At 37.5% G+C, this 26,834-nt stretch overlaps 1 protein-coding gene across 13 annotated transcripts in view; it reads left to right on the top strand.

The window, feature by feature from the left end:
* Positions 1 to 7,669: 7,669 nt before the first annotated feature.
* Positions 7,670 to 26,834, top strand: part of CLASP2 (cytoplasmic linker associated protein 2) — a 196,939-nt gene continuing 177,774 nt past the window's right edge. For 12 of the 13 annotated variants that reach the window (XM_069475479.1, XM_069475475.1, XM_069475478.1 and 9 more), the window contains exon 1: positions 7,670 to 7,864. In XM_069475479.1, the coding sequence (XP_069331580.1) occupies positions 7,670 to 7,864 (195 nt within the window). The remainder of the gene's footprint in view (positions 7,865 to 26,834) is intronic. The other variant, XM_069475487.1, reaches the window with a different exon arrangement.

Below are 26,834 nucleotides of genomic sequence, written 5' to 3'. Positions count from 1 at the left end.
ACATCTGGTCTCAGGCAACTGGGACAGGAATTTATTTTATGGGAGTTAATAGGTAAGTTTTTGTCACAAAAATTTTTGAAGTCTTTCATAAGGTAGGAAATTTCTTTCTGAAAATACTGGTTAGGTGGACCCTTGCAGACTTAGCAAGAAATCTCATATTAATACAATGAGTCCCAGTGATATTTTCATGGTCTATCTTAGCACAATCTAACATGTGTCTGACACATTTGACAGGAAAACATTCACTGGACTCCCTGGCAACATCAAAAGCATCATTGCACATAAAAATTTCCATTTCTCTAGGCTTTCATGAAAAACAAGACATTGGCTATCATGAAAAAGAGGTATATTGTTTATTTTCCTTATTGAATGCATGTGACAAAACCTTTTAAGGGCTTAAAAATTCTGACAAGAACTCCCTCTTATAGGTCCCAGGATGATCCAGCTGAACTGGCTTGGTTACGGCTGCTGCACTCTGCCTGACTTTCCTGCATCTGCATCCAGACTCCTTCTCATCCCTTGGATTCCTTCTCTGCCTCTCCCTGCTAAAATCATGTCTATGCTCCCAGCCACCTCATTTGCTAATATATCAAGAAGCTTCTCTTAAATCTTCCATGTAAGAATAATCTCTTACAACTTGGGCCATATTCATTTATGACTGTTCCTACATTTAGCATTTGTAGTATATACATTTTTGGAATTGGAAATTTGGAGTTAAAATTTTCTCCCACAGAAGAATTTAAGTTCCTTCTGGATTTGAATTACCCTTATAAGAGCTTAGCTCAATTTTTTTTTTTTTTTTTTTTTTTTTTTTTTGAGACAGGGTTTCACTCTGTCACCCTAGCTAGAGTGCAATAGTGTCATCATAGCTCACTGCAGCCTCAAACTCCTGGGCTCAAGAGATCCTCCTGCCTCAGCCTTCTGAGTAGCTGGGACTATAGGTGTGAGCCACCATGCCCCGCTAATTTTTCTATTTTTTGTAGAGATAGGGTCTCCTCTTGCTCAGACTGGTCTGTAACTCCTGGACTCAAGCAATCCTCCCACCTCGGCTTCCCAAAGTGCTAGGATTACAGGCGTGAGCCACTGTCCCTGACCTCGAATTCTTAAATGGTAGGAGGCCCAGAGGTATTTCTGAATTGAAAGGTTACGTGCATAAGTTTTTCTGTACCCCCGGGACATAGTGGGAGGTTAGGATAATTGAAGCTGCTGGTGGTACAGAGCTGGGACAGAGTGGGAGGTTAGGAGAATTGAAGCTACTGGTGGTACAGAGCTGGGAGAGCCCTCCCAATAGTCAAGGTGGTAAAAACTCCACAACCCCCAGTGCATCTTCAGCCTGATCCCCATTGCAACCTACCCCCTTTTTTCAACAAAGCATTGAACTCATTGGGTTTGACCTTCTTATGCTGTAAATCAATGAGAAAATGAGAAAATATTTACTTACAGAAATAAGTTTATTTTAAACATTGCAGGGACAGATGTGTTTCATCCTTTATTAATTTCCACAGCAACCAGTCTGGGCAACATAGCGAGACTCATGTCTACAAAAAATTTAAAAAACTGATAGGCCAGGCATGGTGGTATGTATCTGTAGTCCCAGTTACTCAAGAGGCTGAGGCAGGAGGATCACTTGAGCCCAGAAGTTCGAGGTTGCAGTGAGCTGTGATCATGCCACTGCACTTCAGCCTAAGTGACAGAGTGAGACCCTATCTCTTAAAATAAAAAATTTCCACAGCAATGTTTGATGCTTTATCTGATCTTTCTAGCTGAACTTCCTTAATACAGGTGTTTCATTTGTTTAGGGGTTAATTATATGCCAACTAATATTGGTATAGAAATATATTTACTACATTTATGGAGCCTTTTCACCTCTTAATAGATTTAATTTGATCATTAGCAGAAACAAACAAAGACCTTCGGTGGTAGGTGATGGGATTTAATTTTACCCTATTTACAAACTAATAATTAGCCTGTTACTGTTTCAAAGATGCCGACAGAAGGTGCAAGACTCCTGGGTCAGGGACAAAGGACTTTTTTACTCATGGCACAGCAAGCAGCATAAGCTTCATGTTTGCATTGATTCCCTTTGCCTCCCAAATCTCATGGAAACAAACACTGAAGTCGGGGATCCTGCCATTCTATAGCAAGCAATAAGCAAACCTGTTCTTTGTCCTGGAGGGAGACATTACTTCATCCCTTGCTACAGACATAACCCAGAGAAGTAACTCAGGTAAAGAGTGGTCTTGTATTCTTGGCATACCTAACAAGATGTATGGAACTCATGGAGGAGTACTTCTTCCAACAATTGTTATGAATCTCCATTATTTAGACTGAAACACTGAAGCTCAGAGACGTTAATAGATGGCTGTATTACATTACACAGCCAGTGATATCAGAACTTGAGTTTTCTAAGTATTAACTGGTACTCTTGCCAAGAGACTTGCACTGTCCAATATGTAAAATATTTTATTAATAATTGTTTATGTTAATCACAGGTTTAAATGATATTATTTGGATATAAATAAAATATTTTAAGTGTAATTAGTAATAACTCATGAAATATAATATTTAATAAGGCATTATAACATGTTTATTGAAATATCACCTATAATTGTATTAAATATTATTTAAGTTATCATCTATGATTTTATTAAATATTGTTTTTAAAATATTGCTGAATAAAATATTATTAAATATATTTTATGTATTAAAAAATATACCTTCACCTGTTTCTTTTTACTTTTTAAAATGTGGCTACTAGAAACATTTAAATTACATACATTATACACTCACATATATATTTCTATTGGGCAGCAGTCCAATAGATTATAAATGTTTTATCCCCCTTTTTCCCTTTTAATCCCTTTTTTTAACCTTTTTTCTCCCTTTTTGTTAGGTATAATACAAATTTGTACCAATCCATATACCCCTAGAATCACCATCCAGATCAAAATATAGAACACTGCCATCACTATAGGAAGTTCTCTCAGGCCCTTTCCCAGACAATGCCCACTGACTCCCTTCTTTTATGATAACCACTCTTCTAACTTCCATCACCATCATTAAGTTTTTCCTGTACTAGAACTTCTCGTAAATTAAATCATGCAGCATATATTCTTTTGTATCTGGCATCTTGTGCTCAAAGTGATGTTTTTAAGATTTGTCCTCATTGTTGAATGTATTGGCAGTTTGGTTTTTATTGCTTTGTAGAGTTCCATTGTATGACTATACCACAGTTATCTATTTTCCAGTTTGTGGCTATTGGGACTGTTTCCAGTTTGAACTATCATGAATAAGGCTGCTATGAACATTTGTGTACATATCTCTCTTAATCTTTGAAGAAAGGTTCAATATATCTTTGGTAAGCCACTCCTATCCAACCCCTCCTCCCTCCTCAGTACCTAATCCAATGCCTTTCTTGAAGGATATTTATTGAAGTGCGGTTTCAAAGCAGCAGTATGATGATTTATTTGTCTTCTAGCTATCGTATGGAAAATAAAGTCCAGTGTCGGAACAAAGTCTACTCAAAGTTTCCACTATTATCAGAAATAATGAACAAATAGGTCAGGAAGTCAGTCTCCTGTATTTAAGTGATGTATTTCAGCCTTGTTGCCAGTTAAAAATAGACTGGTGCTCCCAGATAAATTTTCGTTACTGATTATGAAAGAATGTGGATGTTTCCTACACCAACTTCTTTCCTAAAATTCCTACCTATTTTCTCTATCTCCTTACTCTTTTCTTTTTAACAGCAATTTAGAGAAAGGAAGGTTCTAAGTGGAAATATAAATGTTCAAAGAAATACAATCTGTTGTACAAGGAGCATTACTATTGTGGTAGTTAATTTAAAACTTTCTTTTTTCTAATTTTCTTTCCTTATTTATTTATTTGGAAGACTACAAAAGTCAGACATCCTGGGTTTGAATCATGGATCTGAAATCATGAAAGAGGCTAAGGACTTAATCTCTGAGTCTCAGCTTTTGGGGATGTATCTTCCATATAGGGTTGCTTAGAGGATTAGAAAGACCTAGCCCAATGACAAGGCATGAGCTTTTGTGAAGCCCAGTTTTCATTAAATCCATACCTTCTTTCTGCATGATTACTATTTGTGTTTCCTGTTCTCTTTGTCTCTCTGCCAAAGTTCCTAAACTATGTGGCCAAGCATCCCAGGGTGCCACAGCAAACTCACCGAGATCACTCTAGGATATTTTAAATTTTAAAGGGAAACAGTGACGTTTGGCATTTGTCAAACCGTGGATGGCTCTGAGGAATGCACAATTTCAACATTAGATTTTGGCACATTTCTTTCATTGATGTCATATCCTTTCTGTGATTGCTGTGTTAAAAAAAAAAAAAATACTGCCTGAGAATCAATGTGCAGCAGGACGAGAATGACCGTATCTAGCCTCATTCCAAGGTTTGAGAAATGTCACAGACATCCTATTCATAACTGTGGTTGTTCAAGAATGAAATAAAAAATTTTTTCAATTTGTGTGTATTGTTTTTTCACATGCCTACAAAGTTGTTAGGACATGAATACTCCTTAAGTTGTTCAGATCTTACTATTCAGTGGTATGTCTTAGGTATTTCTTTTGGTCTAGGGGTGCTGTAAAAAAATGACTGAGACACTAGAAAGTTTGGTAATTTTCTGCTCTACCAATGTTTAACCTAGGGCAGACAATGGTGATATAGATAAAGATGTAGATTTTGTAATAGGTATGTAACAATGATAATAACAAGTGTTAAATCAAAATAGTCAAGACTACATCTTATAGATAAACATGCTATTCCCCAGAAAACCACTTCCTTAATTAGTTAATTCCTACTTATCCTCAAAATTCAAATATAAACTCTTCCAGGAAGCCTTCCCTAATTTACAACTCTCTTACCCCCATACTCAGTGCCATCTAGATAAGGAATCTCATCTGGGCTTTCAAAAGCTTTCTTCCTACTCCATGATAACATCCCATAAATGTTCATTTTCTTGTCTGTATTTGAGCTTGTGGGCAGAGATCAGGTCTAAGTGAACTTTGTGTCTATGGAACTTGGCACAATGTCTAGCACAATACAGGTGCTCAGAAGATAATGTTAATGAATTAATGAAACATAAACAGGATATTTAGGTAATAGTAACCAGTATTTACTATTTTGTAGGTGCTTCCAGTGTTACTCAAATGCAATTGTGTTATCTTATAACCAAAAGATGATTTAGTTAACTTATAACGTAGAGACCATCTAGTGTGATCCTCAAGTTATGTAAGTTCAGAAAGGTGAATGGAGACAACTAAGGGTGCAGAGCAGCAGTCACTTTTTATTTTTTTCTATACCACATATTGCAACTGGTCACCAGCAGTAAGAGTATAAACTTCTTGTGCACAGAATTTTCTTTTTATATCCTCCTGCAACCTTATAGAACAGAACTTTTAGACATCCAAGGAATAGGTACCATAGTGTAACTGGACAGGGTTCTCCAGAGAAACAGAACCAATAGATAGATAGATATGAGGAGAATTATTATGGTAATTGGTTCCCATGGTAAGAAGGCCAAGAAGTCCCACAGTCTGCTGTTCGAAAGCTGGAGAACTGGGGAAGCTGGTAAACCAGGAAACTTAGTGGTGTAATTCAGTCCTAGTCTAGAGGCCTGAGAATGGGGAGACTGATGATTTGAGTCCCAAAGTTCCAGAGCCAGGAGCACTGATCTCCAAGGACAGGAGAAGACGGATGTCTCAGCTCAAGCGGAAAGGATGAATTCACCCGTTTTCTACCTTCTTGTTCTATTCAGGCCTCGCTGGATTGGATGATGTCCACACACATTGGGGGGGTCATCTGCTTTATTCAGCTCACCAATTCAAATGCTAACCTCTTCCAGAAACACCCTCACAGACACACCCAGAAATAATGTTTTAGCAGTTATCTGGGCATCCCTTGGTCTAGTCAAGTTGATGCATAAAATTAACCATCATACATAGTTTACTTGCTTGACACACAGTCTCAGAGAAATTACAACCAAAGATGGAAGAAACTTTACAACACAACACAATGTGAAACACAAAAATATTGAAAAAACTACAGAACACAGAAAATAGATTTCTTTGAATTTTGAGTTTATTATTATTGTGAAAATTTCAAATGTCATTTTTTATTGAATTCATTCACTCATTCAACTTAAATTGAGTGCCCAGTATTTGCTAGGCACCATCCTGGGAAAAACACAAATATTCCTTGTTTTTGCATATCAGAAGAGATAGATATTAAGCAGATAATCATTTAATTGTGGTTAGGAATGATTGGCAGGAAGATAAATACAATGTGCATTGGGAACACGTTATAGCCAACTTCATCTCCACCAGAATTGCTAAAATGAATAAGCCAGACTCTACCAAATATTGTGAAGGATGTGGGGCAACCGGAATTCTCAAGCATTGCTGGTGGGAATTTGATTTGGTCCGGCCACTTCAGTAAACAGTTTAGCAGTTTCTTCTAAAGTTAAACATAAGACTTAGTAATTCCCGTCTTTGGTATTTATCCAAGAGAAATGAAAACATACGTACACACAAAGACTTGTACACTAACCATTATAACAGCTTTATTCATAATTACCAAAAACTGGAAACAACCCAACCGTCTACCAATAAGTGAATGTATCAACAAATTGCAATTCTTCCACACAATGGAAAGCAATAAAAAGGAATGTATTTCTGAGACACCGGCAGCGCTGAAAGAACTTCAAGCATTAGGCTAAGAGAAAGAAAACCGACTCAAAAAGAGTACAGACTGTATGAAGTTTTGTTAAGTCCAGGAACAGGGAAAACTGTTTATGCTACCATGATAAAAAATCAAATTAGAATTGCCTAGGGAGGAGGTGGTTATTGACTGGGAAGTGTCTGGGAACTTCCCGGAGTGATGGAAACGTGCTACACTTTCACTGGGGTGGTGGTCGGTCACACGATCAAATACATTTGCCCAATCTCATGAAGCGTAGACTTAAAACCTGTGCGTTTTACTCTACATTAACCCAAGTTTTAAAAAAAGTATTACACAGTGAAAGTGGTGGTGGCTGGAAGCAAGAGTCATGATGTTTTCAATGAGGAAGAATACTAAAGTGTGTTCTGGTTTAAAAAAAAAAAAAAAAATGGCAGTGTGGGTGGGAAATCCCAAGCACCAGAAACTTTCCCAAGTATTGAATTCAAGTGGAGGAAAACTTGGAAGGGTTCTATATATTACAAGACGAGGGCCGGCTGCTGCAATAAAGGCTGGTGAAGAAGAGTCCACCTCCCGGGCATCTTGACCCAAGTCACACCCCAAATCCCCCTAGAATTACCAGCGCCGCCAGCAGTTTCCCCAGCCACTACCACTACCGCCAGGGAGAAGCTCGAGCCGGACGGGCGGGCACTCGCCGGCGTCGTGCTGACGTCACGCGCGTGCTGACGTCGCCCGCGGCCGCGGCCTCTGAAGCGGGCTGGGGCGCGGGGGGCGCCGAGTTTGACTAGTTTGGGGGCCGCTGGGCGTTTGGCCCCGCTCCCGCTGCCCGCCGCGCCCCGCGAGCCGCGGCTCAGGCGGGCCGAGTGCGTCCCGCCGGCTCCCTCGGGGACCCGCACTAGCAGCTGGGCGGCGCTCGCCGAAAGTTGGCCCCTTACGGACTGGCGGGCGGGTGGACGGGCGGCCGGTCGCAGCCATGGAGCCCCGCAGCATGGAGTACTTCAGCGCCCAGGTGCAGCAGAAGGACGTCGGAGGCCGCCTGCAGGTCGGCCAGGAGCTCCTGCTCTATCTCGGTGCTCCCGGCGCCATCCCGGACCTGGAGGAAGACCTGGGCCGCCTGGGCAAGACAGTCGACGCGCTCACCGGCTGGGTGGGCTCAAGCAACTACCGGGTAAGCGACGGCAGCGCGGCCCAGCTGGTCACGCCCTCCCCGGCCGGCCCTTTAATCCCGGACGTGAGCGTCTGGCGGGGAGAGCTCCTGTCCCAAGCGCCCGGTAAAAGCAGTGGGGGCGAGCAGCGAGCCCCTGCTGGTGAGACTGTTTCTCTGTAAGCGAGCCGAGGACTGACTTCCCACCACGACCAAGTTTTTCCACACTTGTGGACAGTGACAGATTCAGCGATTCCATGACACGTTGCGGAGTAGGACACAATGTTGATCACTTAAAAAATCAGTGATACAGACTGAGTTTTTCAAGGAGTGAAAAAAAAAAAATTCAGTGATAACTTACATATGGTAAAGGGCTCGAGGACCTGTGTAAACACTACCTAGAGCAAGACATAGGACACATTAGGATACAATTTTAAGTTGAAAAGAGATGTCAGGTTAATATCCTCTTAGTGGTTTTTATCCTACCTAATCTTCTTCTTTTTTATAATTTTTGTGTCATAGAGGTTGTGATCTTCGTCTCTAAAGCATCTTCAGGGCTTAATCAGATGCCCGATTGCGTTAATTTTAAATCGAATGAAAAGATGCTGACCCCGTGACATTTACTTGCTTTTCGTTTTCTGATGACAGAAGCAATTGAACAGTCTCTGTCACTTTGTTTTGCCGCATTTGAGGACTGACTCGGATTTGAAACCGTGTCTTAGCAGGTTAGGCTGACCCTGGGGGGAAACATTAAAAAGATGAAGTACAAGAAGGAATAAGTCTTTCTGAAGAGTCAGTAGTAGGCAGGTTGTAACATAGCCACACTGGGAAGCTAGGTAAGTGTTTTGTAATTAGTCTGTTCTGTAGTTGTTAGCAGTTATTTTTCTTTCTTGTCTTCTGGTGGCAGTGTTGCTTTAAAATGCTGGCCTGAACTTCCTGTGGATGAAGCGATTCTCTTAGTGATATATTATTATAAACCAGTGAATAGGCGGTACTTTAAAAGCTTTCATCCACATAGAGAAGAAAGGCAACCTGTAGAAATGATGCAGATTTCATAGTAAAACCTATTTATTTGGATTTTGGAAAGATCAGCCTTTTACAAGGATAATAAACAGTTTGAGAATTAACCACCTCGATGCTCCATTACATACCATTTCTTTTTTATTTTTAGAAGTTTGGGAAAAGTTGATATTAGTAATATACTGTTACCATTTGGAGGATTATTCTTATTTCTTTGAAAGAAGCAAGCTAAATTTAGTTTATAAGAAAGTCATATGTACACTCAAGATAGTTGATTTTATACTACAGCATAGGCTGTTGTAGAAAGATAGCTCTTTGGCAATGTTTGCTCCCTTTCCTAAGTGAAGTTTGATGTGTCACCTTTTTCTAGACTGGCTGTAGTGAATTGGCTTTTGGCCATTTAACTCCTGAGATGTACGGTCAGTGAATGACAGTTGAGCAGTCACATTGGGCTTCTGTGATACCACAATATCCTAATTTTTCTGTTATGCCTCTATTCTGTACTTCCATTCAGTGCTGTGTTTTTCTTTTAACTGGTCCTGAAGAGTTAGAATCCATCAGGGGTCTCACCCATATTCTCATTTGTTTTTACTTCACATTCTCTCCATGCTCTTCACTAGATAATGTAGCCTGAGACAATTTCAGCAACCAGAAGAGGACTACTGCAGGCTCCCACCACCTTAGCTACATACTTCCTTATAGCTGTGCCCATATGGTCTACCTCCTCTCTGTTACAGTGGATGCATTGCCTATCTTCCTCATTTGTGCCAGTCCCTCCATATAAGTATTAGATCCTGTGCCCTCTTGCCTACTCAAGGACAGTGATATCAGTTCTGCTCTTTCCTTTTTCCTGAATCATTAATTCTCTACTTTCTACTGAATTCTGTAGTATAAAAACTTTTCTGACATTGTTAAGGAAAGGGCATTCTAATTAATCTTTTATTTGGTTTTTTTAAACTAAGTTACCAAACTAGGTAATCTTTTTTTTTTTTTTACTCAGGGTATGTATTTAACTCTTAAAGTGTATCATAGGAATTTTTGAACATACAAATATAATTGTCTTTACATTTGAAATTATACTGAACAAAATATAATTTTTATTTGGATTTGATAGTACTTAAGAATTTGAGTGTCTTAATAGTCATTGCTTCTCTAAATTTGAGTGCCTTCTGTATGCTGGGTATTTGAGATGGTCAGGATCCAACTGTGAACAAGACTAGGCTCATTCATTCAGCCTCATTTCTTTGTTTATTTTTAAATTTTTTTTGTTAATTTTTTGTTATTTTGTTTATTTACCTACCATTTGCAGGCTCTTGCTCTTCTGGGCACTGTGGATATAATGGAGAAAAGGACAGAAATCTTTGCCTTTGGGGACTTAGATTCTAGTAAGGGGGAGAGGAATAAGCAGGAAAAATAAATAAAATAGGATGTTTGATGGTGGTAAGTGGTTTGGAGAAAAAGCAATAAAGGAAATAGGGAGTGTTGGGCAGAATGCAGATGTTGGAATTTTTTTTTTTTTTTTAAGAGTTGGAGTCTCTCTCTGTCACCCAGGCTGGAGTGCAATGGCATGATCATAGCTCACTGCAGCCTCAAAGTCCTGGGCTCAAGTGATCTGCCTGCCTCAGCCTTCTGAGTAGCTAAGACTACAGGCACATGCTACGATGCCTGACTAATTTTTAAAATTTTTGTAGAGATGGGATCTCACTGTGTTGCCTAGGTTGGTCTCAAACTCCCGGGCTCAAGCGATCCTCCTGCCTCAGCCTACCAAAGTGCTGGGATTACAAGTACGAGCCATGCACCCTGCCTGGAGAGTGAGATTTCTGCTGTCATGTTAGAAAGAGGTAGACAGATGGATATACAAATTAGATCATTTCAGCTAACATGATTTTAAACCAATGTAATGTGAAAGAATGAGGATCTCTATATTGGGTGGTCAAGAAAGTGAGGTGACATGAGTGCAGACACTAAGGAAATATAGGAGTGAAGAATGATTCAGGCAGAGGAAACAGCAAATCCAGAGTTTTGTTTAGGAACTTGAAGAAGGCCAGCATGGCTAGAGTTAAAATGAATGAGGTCTTAAGAAAGATAAGGTTGAGGAGGCAGTTGGAAACAATCTCATAGGATTTTATTCTAAATATGGTGAAGGGTTTTATTTAGTGAGGGGTGGTTGCTTTGTGGAAAGTGGACTATAAGGAACAGCAGAAGAAGCAGGAAGATAATGGTGGTTAGAGATGGTTTGATAGCAGTGCCAATGCTGAGAAGTGGAAAATTTGGGATAAGATTTGGTGGCAGATCTGATAGGACCTCCTGTTGTTATGGATGTGAGGATTGAGAGAAAAAGAGGAACTAGGGATAATTGCCTTGCTTAAGCAATAGGGTAGACGGGGCTATTTACTGAAATGGGAAAGACTGAGAGAAAAACAAATTAAATGAAGGAAGTAAAAAGTTTAGTTTTGGCTATGTTAGGTTTGAGAAGGTGGTTTAATAACATCCAAGTTGAAATGTTGGGGTCTTGAGTTCTGAGTTCAGTGCAAAAGTCGTAACTGGAAATTAAAAACATGAGAATAGGCATATATGTAATATATATGAGTTGGCATTTGACTTTTGCTAAGGATGGTCGTGCAGTTTCAGAAGTCCTCGAATTTTTCATTTATTATTTAGTTGCATCTTGAATTCCTGGCCTCAAGTGATCCTCCCACCTCAGCCTCCCCAGTAGCTGGGACTGTAGGTGTGTGCCAACATGCTTGGCTTCCTCAAATTTTTAAATGGTGTTATGGCAGTAATTTCCCTCATAAAATGCAGTCAGTATAACCATCATTTAAAGAGTCCTTAGTACCAGACACTGTCTCAAGTGCTTTATTTGCATTATCTCCTTAATCTTTAAGATGGCTTTAGGAAGTCAGTGTACTGTATTATTTTCCTCCTTCTGTGGAAAAAGATTGTTATTATATCTTGCCTTATGTCATAGACCTGGTGAATTAGTGGAGAAGTCACTTGAGCCTAGAGAGATTAGGATATCCATACTCCTTTCCTTTTCTCTATTTTGTAATCCTCTTCAGTGTCCTATTATTTGTCAGCTCTACTTTCACTTTTGTACATTATGAAGATTAGTAACATTTACTTTCCGTCTGCAACCATACAGTGAATTGACTCTAAAGATGGAGAAAACAATAAAAGCATTTATAGAATGTAGTGCTGGACTAAAAGATGTGCTAGGATTTCATGTCTTTTCTCAGAATTCAAAATCACAGCCCCTCCGGCATTCTAAGGATGATACTTCCCAACGTTGGCTTGACCTCAATTATATAACCTATTAATATATAACTATTAATTTCTTAAAATATATCATTTTTTAGTTTGCCAAAAAAGGTGAGGTTTATCAGCCTATTAGTATATATTGGTCTTGCCTGTTCCTTTTACTTGCCATATAGGTGAACATCAAGGTTGTTTTTATTTTTATTTATTTATTATTTTTTCTTTTTTATAGAGATGAGGTCTTGCTCCGTTGGCCAGGCTGGAGTGCAGTGGCATGATTGTAGCTCACTGCAGCCTCGAACTCCTGAGCTTAGTCGATCCTTCTACCTCAGCCTCTGAAGTAGCTGGGACTACAGGTGTGTGCCATCATGGCCAGCTAATTTTTTATTTTTTGTAGAGACAGGGCCTAAATATGTTGCCCAGGCTGATCTGGAACTCCTGCCTCAAGTGTTCCTCCCACCTTGATCTCCCAAAGTGCTGGGATTACAGGCATGAGCCACTGTGCTTGGCCCAGGTTTTTTCTTTTTTCTTTTTCTTCTTTTTTTTTTTTTTATTCTTTTCTATTAGTGTTGTCCTTTTAAATCATCACCTACATATGCATAAGAATTTGTCTAGGGCAGTGATTCTCAATTCTTTCAGATTCAGTGTCCTCTTTTAATGCCCCCTTTTCAATTCTGAAATAAAATTGATAGATAATACCCAATACACATAAATTTTAAAAATCCCTATAATGTCCTAACTCTACTATAAAGGAAAATTACACCTAATTTATAATGAGATAAAATATATTTCAATATGTAAATGTGCCAGCCTGGCTAACCAAAAAGATGTAATGACAGTCACATGGCTGCACGGGTATATAGTATTACTATAAATGCTACCACTGCCCATTCAGACTACTACAGATGTGCAGGTGCTGTGGTGATTCACATTTCACAAATGACATTACTGTGGGTGATTGTGATATTCTAGAACTCTAAATTCTGAACCTCATTTCTTCAATACACAAACTTAAAGAGTTTGACCACTCCCTGTGACATCCATTTCATTAAGCTACTCCATACTCCCTCTTGACTGAGCTTAAATATCATGGTTAATCATTAATCATACCCTACATTGATTCTTTTTTCCTTTAGCCAGGGTCTCCCCAGGCTAGAGTGCAGTTGCATCATCATAGCTCACGTAACCTCAAACTCCTGGGCTCAAGGGATTCTCCTGCCTCAGCCTCATGAGTAGCCACAGGTGTGGACCACCATGCCCAGTTAGTTTTTCTATTTGTTTTGTAGAGACGGGGGTTTCTTGTTAAGGCTGGTCTCAGACTTCTGACCTCAAGCAATTCTCCTGCCTTGGCCTCCCAAAGTGCTAGGATTATAGGTGTGAACCACTACGCCCAGCCCTTACTTTCATTCTTAATTCTCTTCTCCTTCCTCACTCTTGCTTTATGGTCCTCATTTGATAAAAATACAATACTGGTTAATCCAACTCTGCCTACCCCAGACCTGTACCAGTGCAACTGAAGGTGGATAGATAAAAACACAAAACCTCTTTAAATGGTTTCATTTTAAATTCCTTCAAGTGGGCCTTTTATGCTGCTTGGCACTCATACTATATTTTTTTTAGTTTATTCACTGTTTCATTTAGACATTTATTCTACCTCTTTTCCTCTCCCCTTGGACCTACCCGTATCTCTTCCTCCATCATCGTCAGCTGAGGCTTTGCTTCCTACTTCACTGAGAAAATTGAAGGAAATTGAATTTAAGACTCCCATCACTGTATTTACCTACCTCCCAGCATTTAAACCCATGGCAGGCTCCCAATATTTGTTGAATTGGTAATTGAAAGCACACTTGCACACTTGTCCCTGGATTTACCTGTTAGTTGCATTCCTGGAAAACTTGTATACTTAAAACCATGCCCCTTGCCAAAAAGAAAAAAAGCAGTTCTAGGCTCACATAATTCAAATAGGGTTTTCATCTACTTGAATGTCTGCCAGCAGGGCTGCAAAGTATGGTCATGTACTTTGGGGCTGCACATCTCCATGTAGTAATACTGCTTGTCCCCTATCCCTTTTGAGAACTATTGTTCTTGGGTTTACGTGTAGAAGTGGAAATACTGGGTTTTACTTCCTTTGTAAAGTAAAACCCTCATTCTACCTAGAGTTAATCACTATCTTTAATTTTGTCATTTGTTTCTCTTTGGTTTTGAGGGAAATTGTTTTATTATTTATATATTTTATATAAAAATAGCCTGGTTTTTAAAAAATAAACACTTATTTAAAAATAACCTTTTTCTCTTCGGGTTTTCAAAATTTGTAAGCCATCAAGTTTTACTCATTTAATTTGTGCATACATGCCCAATTGCTTAGCCAATTACTTCGTTACATTCTTTTACTAATTTTCTTAGATACTCTGAGTTAATTTTGTGAAAAAATGTCCTATAAATCTAAAGTTTTTTCTAATGAGGGAAGGAGGATTACAAGAGTGTACTTATTAGGAACATACTTGCCTTTTTTCTGTTCCACCTGTGCTAGAAAAACATAATTGTGAATTAAGCTTATGTCCTTTATAGATGTCAAAAAATTCTTGTTGCCTAGCTTTCTGACTTTACAAGGAAAGTTCTTAGTTATTCTTAAGTAGAGGGATTGGAGGTAGTCATTACTGTCTCATGCAGTTACTTAGCTCTCTTGTTAGTGACATTTCTTTTCTAAACTATTTGAAAATTCTGTTCTGTTGAATTGAAACTCTGTAGCCAAGGTGACAACTTGCATGTGGATTTATTGATATCACATTACTCAAATATGTTCAACCACTTGTGATTCAGAGGTGAAAAGCAGGGGACGGGGGTGGGGGGGCATGGGGGGGTAAGCATGCAGGAGAGAGGGGAAGGGAGAGAGAGAATGGGAAAATGACCCTAGAGTTCTAGGGCTTCTCAGGGTTAATAACATTTCATTAAATTTTTAAAAATTTCAGGCCAGGCATGGCGGCTTAAACCTATAATCTCAGCACTTTGGGAGGCTGAGGCCAGAGGATTGCTTGAGGCTAGAAGTTCAAGACTAGCCTGGGCAACACAGCAAGATCCCCATCTCTAAAAAAATTTTTTTTTTTTAAATTTCCATTTTATGATTTTTAAAACACCCTTAAAATTTAAACTTAAGTTTAGCCCAAATTTTGCTTTTTAGAGTGTCTGTTTTTCTACATGTTAGAAAGTACATTATTCTTTCTTTCAGGGAGAGATGCTATACCTTTTATCATATATTTTAAAAGACCTGAGTGTAGGCATTTCAGTTCCTAAGGAAGTGATGAGAAGCAAATTGGAATGTTGCTCTAGTTGTTTTCTTCGTTTTTGAGGATTTTCATATTTTACTATTGAGAAGACCCTTAGCCAGGATACTGACTAGATTGAAAGATATTCAGATGGAAATTGAAGAAAGTTATGTGTAGTTCCAAATGTAAATGTTTATATTTGCTATCTCAAATTCACCTACCGTGTTCCTTAGAAATGCATTGGCTATTATTGGGTCTTTATTGCCCCATGTAAATTTTAGTATCAACTAGTGAATTTACACCAAAAATCTGGGGCTTTTTATTGGAATTACATTGAATATCATCTTTTTGGGAAGAATTGATGTCTTTATAGTATTAACCTCTTTTAGTCTGGGAAAATTGTTTAGGTCTTCTTTAATATCTTTCAATAATGTTTCATTATTTTCTCTAAGTAGATCTTATGCACATTTTGTTAGGTTTACTCCCAGGTAATTTATAATGTTTGAGAGTATTGCAAATACTGTTCTTTTTTATTTTCTGGCATATAGAAATGAAATGGCACTTGGTATATTGATTTTTATGGCCAGTCTTACATAATTAAAAACATTTTTTCTGCAATTGTTGGTTTTTAAAAAGTTTTCTATACACGAAATAATATCACAAGATAATGACAGTTTTGCTTTTTTCTAGTCCTTCAGTTTTGCTCGTTTTGCTGTATCGGCTAGGACCCTTAAGTTGAGGATGAATAACAGAGAATGGGCATCCTTGTGTTGTTCCTGGGTCCAGTTCTAATATTTCATTAGGAATATTGCTTTCTATAATTTTTTTTAAAAATTCATTATGGAAAATTTTAAACGTATTTAAAAGTAGACAGTAAAATAAATTCAGCCACAACATTTATCACCCCGTGGCCAATCCTGCCCCATCACTTTGTCACAAATCGCAGATGTTTTCGTTGTTTCTTCTGTAAGACTTTCTTGTTATTGTCTCAAAGATATGTACTCTAAGAATATTAACAGAACCTCAGTATCATTATGACAGTTATAAAAACAATAATTCCTTGTTATCATATATCCAGGGTTTAAATTTCCACATTTTTTATTAATAGTTATTTTAAGAAAAATCAGGGTCCAAATAGATTCACACATTGTGATTTGTTATTACCTTCCTATTGCTGCTGTATTAAATTACAACACATTTAGTAGCTTAAAATAATATACATTTATTCTCTTACAGTTTTGGAGATCAGAAATCTATAGTGAGTTTCACTGGGATAAAACCAAGTGTCAGCAGGATTTTATTCCTTCTAGAGTCTTTAGGGGAAACTTTAGGAGAGAATTTTCCAGCTTCTAGAGGATGCCCACATTCCTTGGCTCATGGTCCCTTTCTCAAAGCCAGCAGTATATCATATTCAAATCTTTCTTTCTGGTCTCTATTTCCATCATCACATTTCCTCTGACTCTGACTCAGACTCTGAACCTACCTCTTATAAGGACTTTTTGTCCTTATAAGGACTCCCTCTTTTAAAGACCCTTGAAATAAACCCACACATATATGTTCAACTAATTTTTGACAAAGATGCCAAGAATACACAATGGAGAAAAGATAGTCTTTTCAATAAATGATGCTGGGAAAGCTGGATATTCACATGCAAAAGAATGAAATTAGACTGTTATTTTACACCATACACAAAAAGCAACTCAAAATGGATTAAAAACTTGAAATTTAAGACCTAAAACTGTAAAACTCTTAGAAGAACATAAAGGAAAACTCCTTAATATTGGTCTGAGCAGTGAATTTTTGGATTTGACACCAAAAGCACAGGCAACAACAGCAAAAATAAACAAGTGAGACTACATCAAACTAAAAAGTATCTGCACAGCAAAGGAAAAAATAAAACAAAAAGGCAACATAGTGAATGGGAGAAAATTTTGCAAACCATATATCTGATAAGAGGTTAATATCCAAAACATATAAGGAAATTAGAGAAAATATTTGCAAATCACACATCTGATAATGGGTTAATATCCAAAATGTATAAGGAGCTCATCCAACTCAATAGCAAATAAATAAACTACCTGATTAAAGGGAAAGGGCCTGAATAGATATTTCTCAAAGGAAGATATATAGGTGGATTGTGGAGGCTTAATACCTGTAATCCTAGCATTCTGGGAGGTGGGAGGAGTGCGTGAGGCCAGGAGTTTGAAACCAGCTTGAGCAAGAGTGAGACCCCATCTCTACAAAAAAATAGAAAAGCAAGCCAGTCATCATGGGGTATGCCTGTAGTCCCAGCTACTGGGGAGGCTGAGATAGGAGGATCCCTTGAGCCCAGGAGTTTGCGGTTGCAGTGAGCTACGATGACACCACTGTACTCTAGCCTGGGCAACAGGGGCAAGATTCTATCTCAAAGAAAGACACATAAATGTCCTTACAGGCATATGAAAAGATAATCAACTGTCAGGGAAATGTAAATCAAAACCACAATGAGATATCACTACAGACCAGTCGGGATGTCTGTTATCAAAAAATCAAAAGGTAAGTGTTATGGAGTACGGAGAGAAGAGGGAACCCTTGTATACTGTTGATGAGAATGTAAATTGGTGCAGCCCTCATGGAAAACACTGTGGAGATTGCTCAAAAAATTAAAATAGAACTACTATATGCTCTAGCAATCCCACTTCTGAGTATATATCCAAAGGAAATAAAATCACTATCTCAAAGAAATATTTGCAGTCCTGTGTTCATTGTACTATTATTCACAATATCCATGATATGTGTTTTAGAAAAAACACCCCAAACCGTGGTTTTCTTCTAAATTCCACACCAACATGACAATCAACACAGAAGAAGACTTCTGTGTCCAAATGTGGGGTCTGTTCCCCATACACCTGGAGATACTGTCAGCGCCTATATGGTGAGGGCTCAGTCCCTAAAACTACCCCCCAACCCCCAGGCACACCAGTCACAAGTCTGGGTCTCCGGAACTTCTGATCAACGGGCTTCAAGTTGGGGTTCCCATGACCCCATCTTTGGGTTCAATTAATTTGTTGGAGTGGCTTGACGAACTCAGGGAAACACGTTTGCGAGTTTATTATAGAGGATATTACGAAGGATACACATGAAGAGATTCATAGGGTAAGGTATGGGGGACGGGCATGGAACTTTCATGCCAGCTCCCTCTAGGGATCTCTACGTGTTTAGCTATCTGGAAGCTCTTGGGTTTTTATGGACAACCTGTGCAGAAATGTGATTAGCTTTCATTGTATAGGGTGGGACCATCTCTGGAATGAGGGTCTTACAACACAATCAGAATGGTAGGGGAAGATTAGAGTCCTTCCTTGGGGCAGGTGAAGGCCAGAGAGATTCTGTTTCCTGAGGCCCAACACTGCCAATATTATAACAAAAGACTATAGCAAGGGCTGTGGAGTTAAGAGCCAGTAACTGTGGGTGAAAACCAATATATTAATATATATCATAGCACCACAATATGGAAACAACCTAAGCATCCATCAACAGTTGATTGGGTAAAGAAAATATGATATACATGCACACAATGGAATATTATTTATATTCAGCCTTAAAGAAGAAGGAAATCCTGCCATTTGTGACAGTATGGATGAACCTAAAAGACATTATGCTAAGTGAAATAAGCCAGACACAGAAAGACAAATATTGTGTGATCTTACTTATATGTGGAATTTAAAAAACTTACAATGACAGAACATACAGTAACAGGAATAATGGTTATCAGGTGCTGGGGATCAGGGAAAAAGGGGAGATATTGGTCATGATCAGAGGGTACATATTTTCAGTTATAAGATGAGTAAATTCTGGAAACCTAATGTACAGCATGGGGACTACAGTTAATGTATTATATGATGTACTTGAAATTTGCTGAGTAAGTAGATGTCAGGTGTTCTTATCACACACAAAAAGGGAGGGACTTTTGTGATACCTTGGGCCTAAGATAATCTAGGGTAATTTTCTGCTCTCATGATCCTTAGTCACATCTGCAAAATCTTTTTTGCCATGTGTGGTAACATACTCACAGGTTCTGGGAGTTAGGATGTGAATACCTTAGGGAGGCCATTATTCTGCCTACCGGACTTCACATGCTTATTAAATCTTTTTTAATCTCTTTGCCCCTCAGTCTCTCTCTTTTTAAAAGTTCTTTATTTGTGGTGGGGTTTCCCACAGTCTGAATTTTGCTGATTTCATTTCTGTAATGATGTTTGACTGTTCTGTTTTTCCTATAAATTTGTAATTTAGTTGGATCTAAAGCTTGATCAGGTTCAGTCCTTTTTTTTTTTTTTTTTTGGCAAGATTATTTCATAGGTAATGCTCTCCGTCTATCAGGAGGCACATAAGATCTTGAAAGCACTTAAGATCTAGATCTCTTGGTTCATTAGAGTTTGCAAAATGGTGACATTCTAATTCTGTCATTTCTTCATTTATTAGCTAGAATACTTGTATAAGAGAAAGTTCTGGCTGGGTATGGTCACTCACATCTGTACTCCCAGCACTTTGGGAGGCCATGGCAGGAGGATAGCTTGAGCCCAGGAGGTCAAGAGCAGCTTGGGAAGCATAGCAAGACCCTGTTTCTACAAAAAATAAAAATTTAGCCGGGCATGGTGGTACCAGCCGGTAGTCCTAGCTACTGGGGAGGATAAGGTGGAAGGATCGCTTTAACCCAGGAGGTTGTGGTTACAGTGAGCTATGATTGCACCACTGCACTCCAGCCTGGGCAACAGAGTGAGACCTTGTCTCTTAAAGAGAGAGAAAGAGAGAAATTTCCCTCATTTACAACTATTTGGTTACCCCAGTGGTGGTGCAGTTTATATAGAATGGTAGGTTTATTTATATGATTCTTTCCTTTTATTTACTCATTGTGAAAATAATGAGATGGAGGTGGTTTTTTATCATCCTCCAATGTTAGCCAAATAGATTTTTGGTTTTGGTATCATTATGAACTTGTGTATTTAAATGTATCTAATGAATTTCAAGATAATGTAGCAATTAATACTATTGTTTTTGATATTCAAACTGCCCTATCTTGACATGACCCCAGTAACCTTTGATAGCTTCTTTGTTGTCTGGTATTATAAGATGATGTCATATTTCCTACTCCAGTCCTGGAATCACCCATTTTTTTGAAGTAGCTCTGATTCCTTTTTGTGGGAACCAGTGCCTGGAAACTACAGTGTGGTGCTAATGGTACTCATTGTGTTTGGTCATTGTTCCTAGATTTCTCCCAATGAACAAAATTAGATTTTATTTTAATTTTTAAAGAAAAATACATCCTGAGTTCATACTGATTTTTCTAATTCAGATTCAGAACAGCAGTTTTTACTTCTGTCTTATATTTGTATCTACTTCTGTCAACAATAAAATTTTAAAAATTTGTATCTACTTCTGTCAACAGTAAGATTTTAAAAACAGTTAAGTTAACAGTGTCTTTTTTGCAGAATTTTGTTTTTGTAGAGTATATCCCACTGAAGAGGTATAGTCAAATTACTGTGTTTGAAAGTCATTTGGAATGGTCTTTTGCGAGGTTATGCTACTAACAGGATATATATTTAGATTCATTTATTTCATTTTCAGTGAAAGTAGTTATTGCTAAAAGAAGGTATATGCGAAGAAATCTAGTTTTTTCACTGTTCCATATATCGTATTCACAACCATTAAAATTTTTTTCTGTTTATCTTTCCATCATTGTTTTTAATAAACATTTATATCTATTTTATTCCACCTTTTGATATACATACTTTTCCCCAACTTGCTTTTTTCATTTAACAAGATAGCCTAGAGATCATTGCATAGCAGAATGAGGATAGTCTTCATTTTTATTTTCAAGTGTGATAGTACCTTATAGTGTGGATGTACTATAGTTTATTGAATCTGTCTCATACTGATGAATGTTTAGATAGTTTCCAGTCTCTTGCAGTGAATCTTCTTTGCATGTCTTTTCATAATCTTGCTAGTATATCTTGGGAATAGATTTCTATGTTGTTCTTAAGAGGACATGTTTTTCCTGCTTATTTGAAATATTGCTTTGATTATATATTAAATTTTATATACAATTGAGTCTGTTTTTAGATTTTCAATTATGGTTTTTAGCAGTTTTATTGATATTATTCATATTCTATACAGTTCATTTATTTGAAGTGTTTAATTCATTGATTTTGATATATCCACAGATTTGTGCAACCATCACAATTTTAGAACATTTTCTTCACCTCCAAAAGAACCCTGTGCCTTTTAGCTATTACCCAATGCTCCACACCCACCCCACCCAGTCCTAAGCAACCACTCTTCTACTTTCTGTAATCTATCTCTCTCTATAGATTTGCCTATTCTAGACATTTCTTATAAATTGAACCATACATGTGGCCTTTTATGACTGGCTTTTTTCACTTAAAATTTTCAGTTCATCCATGTTGTAACATGTATCAGTCATTACTATTTATGGCCAAATAAAACTCTATTGTATGCATAGACCACATTTTGTTTATGCATCAATTGATGGACATGAGGGCTGTTTCTACCTTTTGGCTATTGTGAATAATGCTGCAGTTAACGTTGACGTGCAATAATGTATCTGAGTCTCATTTAGTGCATGACTGTATGTGTTTGTGGTCAGTTCCTTTGGGTATATACTTAGGAGTAGAATTGTTGTGTCATGTGGTAATTCTAGCTTTAGTTTTGGAAGAACCACCAAACTGTTTTCTACAGTGACTACACCATTTTACATTCCCACCAGCAATGTACAAGGGTTTCAGTCTCTCCACATTCTTATCAACACTTGTGATCTTCCATTTTCCTAGTAGACGTGAAGTAGTGTCTTATTGTGATTTTGATTTACGTTTCCCCAATGGTTGAGCATCTTTTTATGTACTTATATCCGTTTGTGTATCTTTGGAGAAATGCCTACTCAAGTCCTTTGCCCATTTTTGTTTTTTAGAAGATTTTAATTTTTAGAGCAGTTTTAGATTCATAGCAAAATTGAGTAGAAGAAATGTATATTTCTCATATGCTCCCCTGCCTCCATATAACCCACAGCCCCCCGCACTGTCAACATTCTCCACCAGATTGGTACACTTGTTATTAGTACAATTAATGAACCTACGTTTGTACGTCATCACCCAGAGTCCACAGTTTACATTAGGGTTCACTCTTAGCATTGTATATTCTATGGGTTTTGACAAATGTATAATGACAAGCATCCACTGTATCATACAGAATTCTTTCAGTGCCCTAAAAGTTCTACGCTCTGTCCATTCATTCCTCTCTCCCCCCAACTCTTGGCCACCTCTGATTCTTTTCCTATGTCTATAGTTTTGCCCCTCCCAGATTGTCATATATTAATAGTTGGAATCCAACAGTGTAGCCTTTTCAGACAGCTTTCTTTCATTTAGTAATAGGCATGTAAGTTTCCTCCATGTCTTATGATAGCTCATTTTTTTTTAACGCTGAATATTATTCCATTGCCTGGATGTACCATAGTTTATCCAGTCACCAATCGAAAGCCATTTTGGTTGCTTCCATGTTTTGACAAATGTGAATAACGTTGCTATAAATATGAGTGTGCAGATTTTGTGTGGGGTATAAGTTTCAACTCCTTTGGGTAAATACCAAGCATGAGTGATTGCTTGATCCTATGGAAAGAGTATGTTTGCTTAACATTATAAGAAACTGCCAAAATGGCTATACCATTTTGCATTTCTATCAGCAATGAATGAGAATTCCTCTTCCTCCATATCCTTGCCAGCATTTGTGTTGTCAGTGTTTGGGTTTTAAACATTCCAATAGGTGTGTAATGGTATCTTATTTTAGTTTGTGATTCCCTGATGACATATGATGTTGAGCATCTTTTTATATGCTTATTTGTGTTCTGTATTTCTTTTTCTTTTCTTTTTTTTTTTTCCATTCCATTTTTTTTTTTTTTTTTGACACAGGATCTTGCTTTGTTGCCCTGACTAGAGTACAATGGCATCATTATAGCTTAATGCAACCTCAAACTCCTGGGCTCAAGCAATCCTCCTGCTTCAGCCTCCAGGGTAGCTGGAATTACAGGCACGTACCACTGCATCCAGCTAATTTTTTTTTTTTTAATTTTTTGCTGAGCTAGGGATCCCGCTATGTTGCTCAGGCTGGTCTTGAACTCCTGGCCTCAAGCAAGCCTCCTAAACTGGTAGGATTAGAGGTGTAAGCCATCGCACCTAGCCTGTATCTGTCTATCATATCTTCTTTGGTGAGGTGTGTGTTCAGATCTTTTGCCCGTTTTTTAATTGAGCTGTTCATTTTCTTACAGTTGAGGTTTTAGAGTTCTTTGTATATTTTGGGTAACAGTCTTTTATCAGATGTGTATTTTGCAAATAATTTTTTCCCACTCTGATTTGTCCTCTGATTCTCTTGACATTGTCTTTCATAGAGCAGAAGTTTTTAATTTTAATGAAGTCCAACTTATCAATATTTCATGGATCATGCCTTTGGTGTGATAGCTAAAAATCATCACTGCACCCAGAGTCAATTAGATTTTTTTCCTATTTTATCTTCCAGGAGTTTTATAGTTTTACATTTAGTTTTATAATACATTTTGAGTTAATTTTTTGAGAAGGGCATAAGATCTGTGTCTAGATTCATTTTTTTATCTGTAGATGTCCATTTGTTTCAGCACTGTTTGTTGAAAAGACTATGTTTTCTTCATTGTATTCTCTTTGCTGCTTTGTCAGAGATCATTTGACTGTATTCATGTGAGTCTATTTCTGGCCTTTCTATTCTTTTCTGTTTGCTCATTTTAAAAATTGGGTTATTTGTCCTTTGTTGAGTTTTGAGAGTTCTTTATATATTCTGGATACAAGTCCTTTATCAGATATATGATTAACAAATATTTTCTCCCATTCTGTTATCTCTTTACTTCATTCATAGTGTTTTTTTGAAGGTGTTTTTAATTTTGCCAAGTCTAATTCATCTTTTTTTTGTTGTTGTTCTTTTGCTTGTCTTTTTGTGTCTTATCTAAGAAATCATGGTCAAGGTCACAATGATTTACCCCATGTTTTCTTCTAATAGTTACTTAGTTTTAGCTCTTACATTTAGGTCTATAATCCATTTTGAGTTATTTTTATGTATGGTGTGAGGTATCCGTCAACTTCATCTAGTTGTCCCAGTACTGTATGTGTTGACTCTTTCCCCACTGAATGACCTTGGCGCCCTTGTTGAAAATCAGTTGCCCATAAATGTATGTTTATTACTGGATTCTCAGTTCTATTTCATTAATTTATATTTCTGTCCTTATGCCATTGTCATACTATATTGATTACTGTAACTGCAGGAAGTTTTAAAATTGGGAAGTTTGAGTACTCCAACTTTTAGAAATTTTTCAAAACTGTTTTGACTATTCTGGGCCCCTTGAATTTCCATATAAATTTTAGCATCAGCGTGTTAAATTCTGCAGAGGCTAGTTGGCTACTAGATAAGTGTTTAGCAAATATTTTTTTTAGTCTGTGGCTTATCTTTTCATTTTCTTAGCCATTTTCTGTATTTCAAAAAGCAGAAGTTTTTAGTTTAGTGAAGTATAGCTTATCAATTTTTTTTCTTTTATGGGTCATCTTTTCGTGTTGTATCTAAGAATTCTTTGTATATTCAGAGTCAAAAAGATTTTCTCCTGTGTTTTCTTCTAGTAGTTTTATAGCTTTATGTTTATGTGTCTAATCCATTTTTTGAGTTAATTTTTGTAAATGATGTAATGTGTACACTGAGATTCTTTTTTTGCATGTGGATGTTCAATTATAGTATCACCATTTGTTGAAAGACTATATTCCCTTAATTGAATTGCCTTTGCACAGTTGTTGCATATCAATTGACTATATATGTGTGGGTCTATTTTTGTAGTCTCTCTTCTGTTCCATCAATCTATATGTCTATGCCTTTATTAATACCACACTGTCTTGATTATTCTAGCTTTATATTAAGTCTTGAAATCAGGTAATTTCACTTTAACTTTCTTTTTCTTATTCACTTTAACTTTCTATTTTCTTATTCCTAATCCATCATTATAGCTTACTTCAACCTCAAACTCCTGGGCTCAAGTTATCCTCCTGCCTCAGCCTCTACAGTAGCTGAGACTACAGGCGCGTGCCACCACAACCTGGCTAATTTTTCTATTTTTTGTAGAGATGGGGTCTTGCTCTTATTCAGGCTGCGGACCTCAAGCAATCCTCGCCTGGGCCTCCCAAAGTACAATAGGAGTGAGCCACTGGGCCCAGCCCATTTACCTTTCTGTACATATTTTAGGATCATCTTGTCACTTGTCAATTTCTTTGACAAATCTTGCTGGGATTTTGATTGAGATTGCATTCACTCTAGAACAATTTGTGAGGTTTGAAAGCTGAATATACTGAGTCTTCCAACCCATGAATTTGGAATATCTATCCATTTATTTAGCTCTTTTTGATTACTTTCATCAGCATTTTGTAAGTTCAGCATGTAGATCCTATACTTAATTGTTAGACTTTAAGTATCTTGTGGTTTTTGTTAGTTTTGTAAATGATACTGTTTTTTGAAATTTGAAATTTTGTTTTTTGAAATTATTGAGTGCTGATATATACAAATACAATTGATTTTTTATAATGACCTTTTATCTTGTGACTTCATTAAACTCAGTAGATCTATTTGCTAGACCTAGTTTTTAATATTTAATTTCAACTGTTTCCTGAGTTGCTTATTTGTATAGATCTAAGTTTTTATCTGCTGTCATGTAGTTTTTGCCTGAAAATTTTCCCTTAACATTTCTTGTAAGACAAATCTGTTGTAATGAATTCTATCAGATTTTACTTGTTTTAAAGAAATCTTAAGATATCTTTTAAAGATATCTTAACTAGGTATAGAATTTTGAATTGACAGGATTTTTTTGCAGTACAGTAATTGCCCCTTATCTGTGGTTTCACTTTCCATGGTTTCAGATACCCGTGGTCAACCATGGTCCAAAAATAGGTAAGTACAATATAATAAGATATTTTAAGAGAGAGAGAGAGAGACCACATTCACATAACCTTTATTGCAGTACATTGTTATAATTACTGTATTTTATTAGTTACTGTTGTTAATCTCTTACTGTGCCTAGTTTACAAATTAAACTTTATCGTAGGTGTGTATGGGAAAAAACATATATAGGGTTCGGTACTGTCTGAGGTTTCAAGCATTCACAGGGGGTCTTGGAACATATCCCTCTCCCCCCATAAAGGGGGATTATTGCACTGTAAAGATGCCACTCTGTTGTCTCTTTTTTTTTTTTTTTATTTCATCTTATTGTTATGGGGGATACAGAATTGCAGGTTACATACGTTGCCCATGTACCGCCTTTCCCCCCAAGTCAGAGCTCCAGGCATGTCCATTCCCCAGGTAGTGCGCGTTGCACCCATCATGTAGGTATATATCCCTGCCCCCCACCCCCCCTT

This window comes from Eulemur rufifrons, chromosome 7 (assembly GCF_041146395.1).
Source record: "Eulemur rufifrons isolate Redbay chromosome 7, OSU_ERuf_1, whole genome shotgun sequence".
NCBI lineage: Eukaryota > Metazoa > Chordata > Mammalia > Primates > Lemuridae > Eulemur > Eulemur rufifrons.
This window is presented reverse-complemented; position numbering and strand designations above follow the sequence as displayed.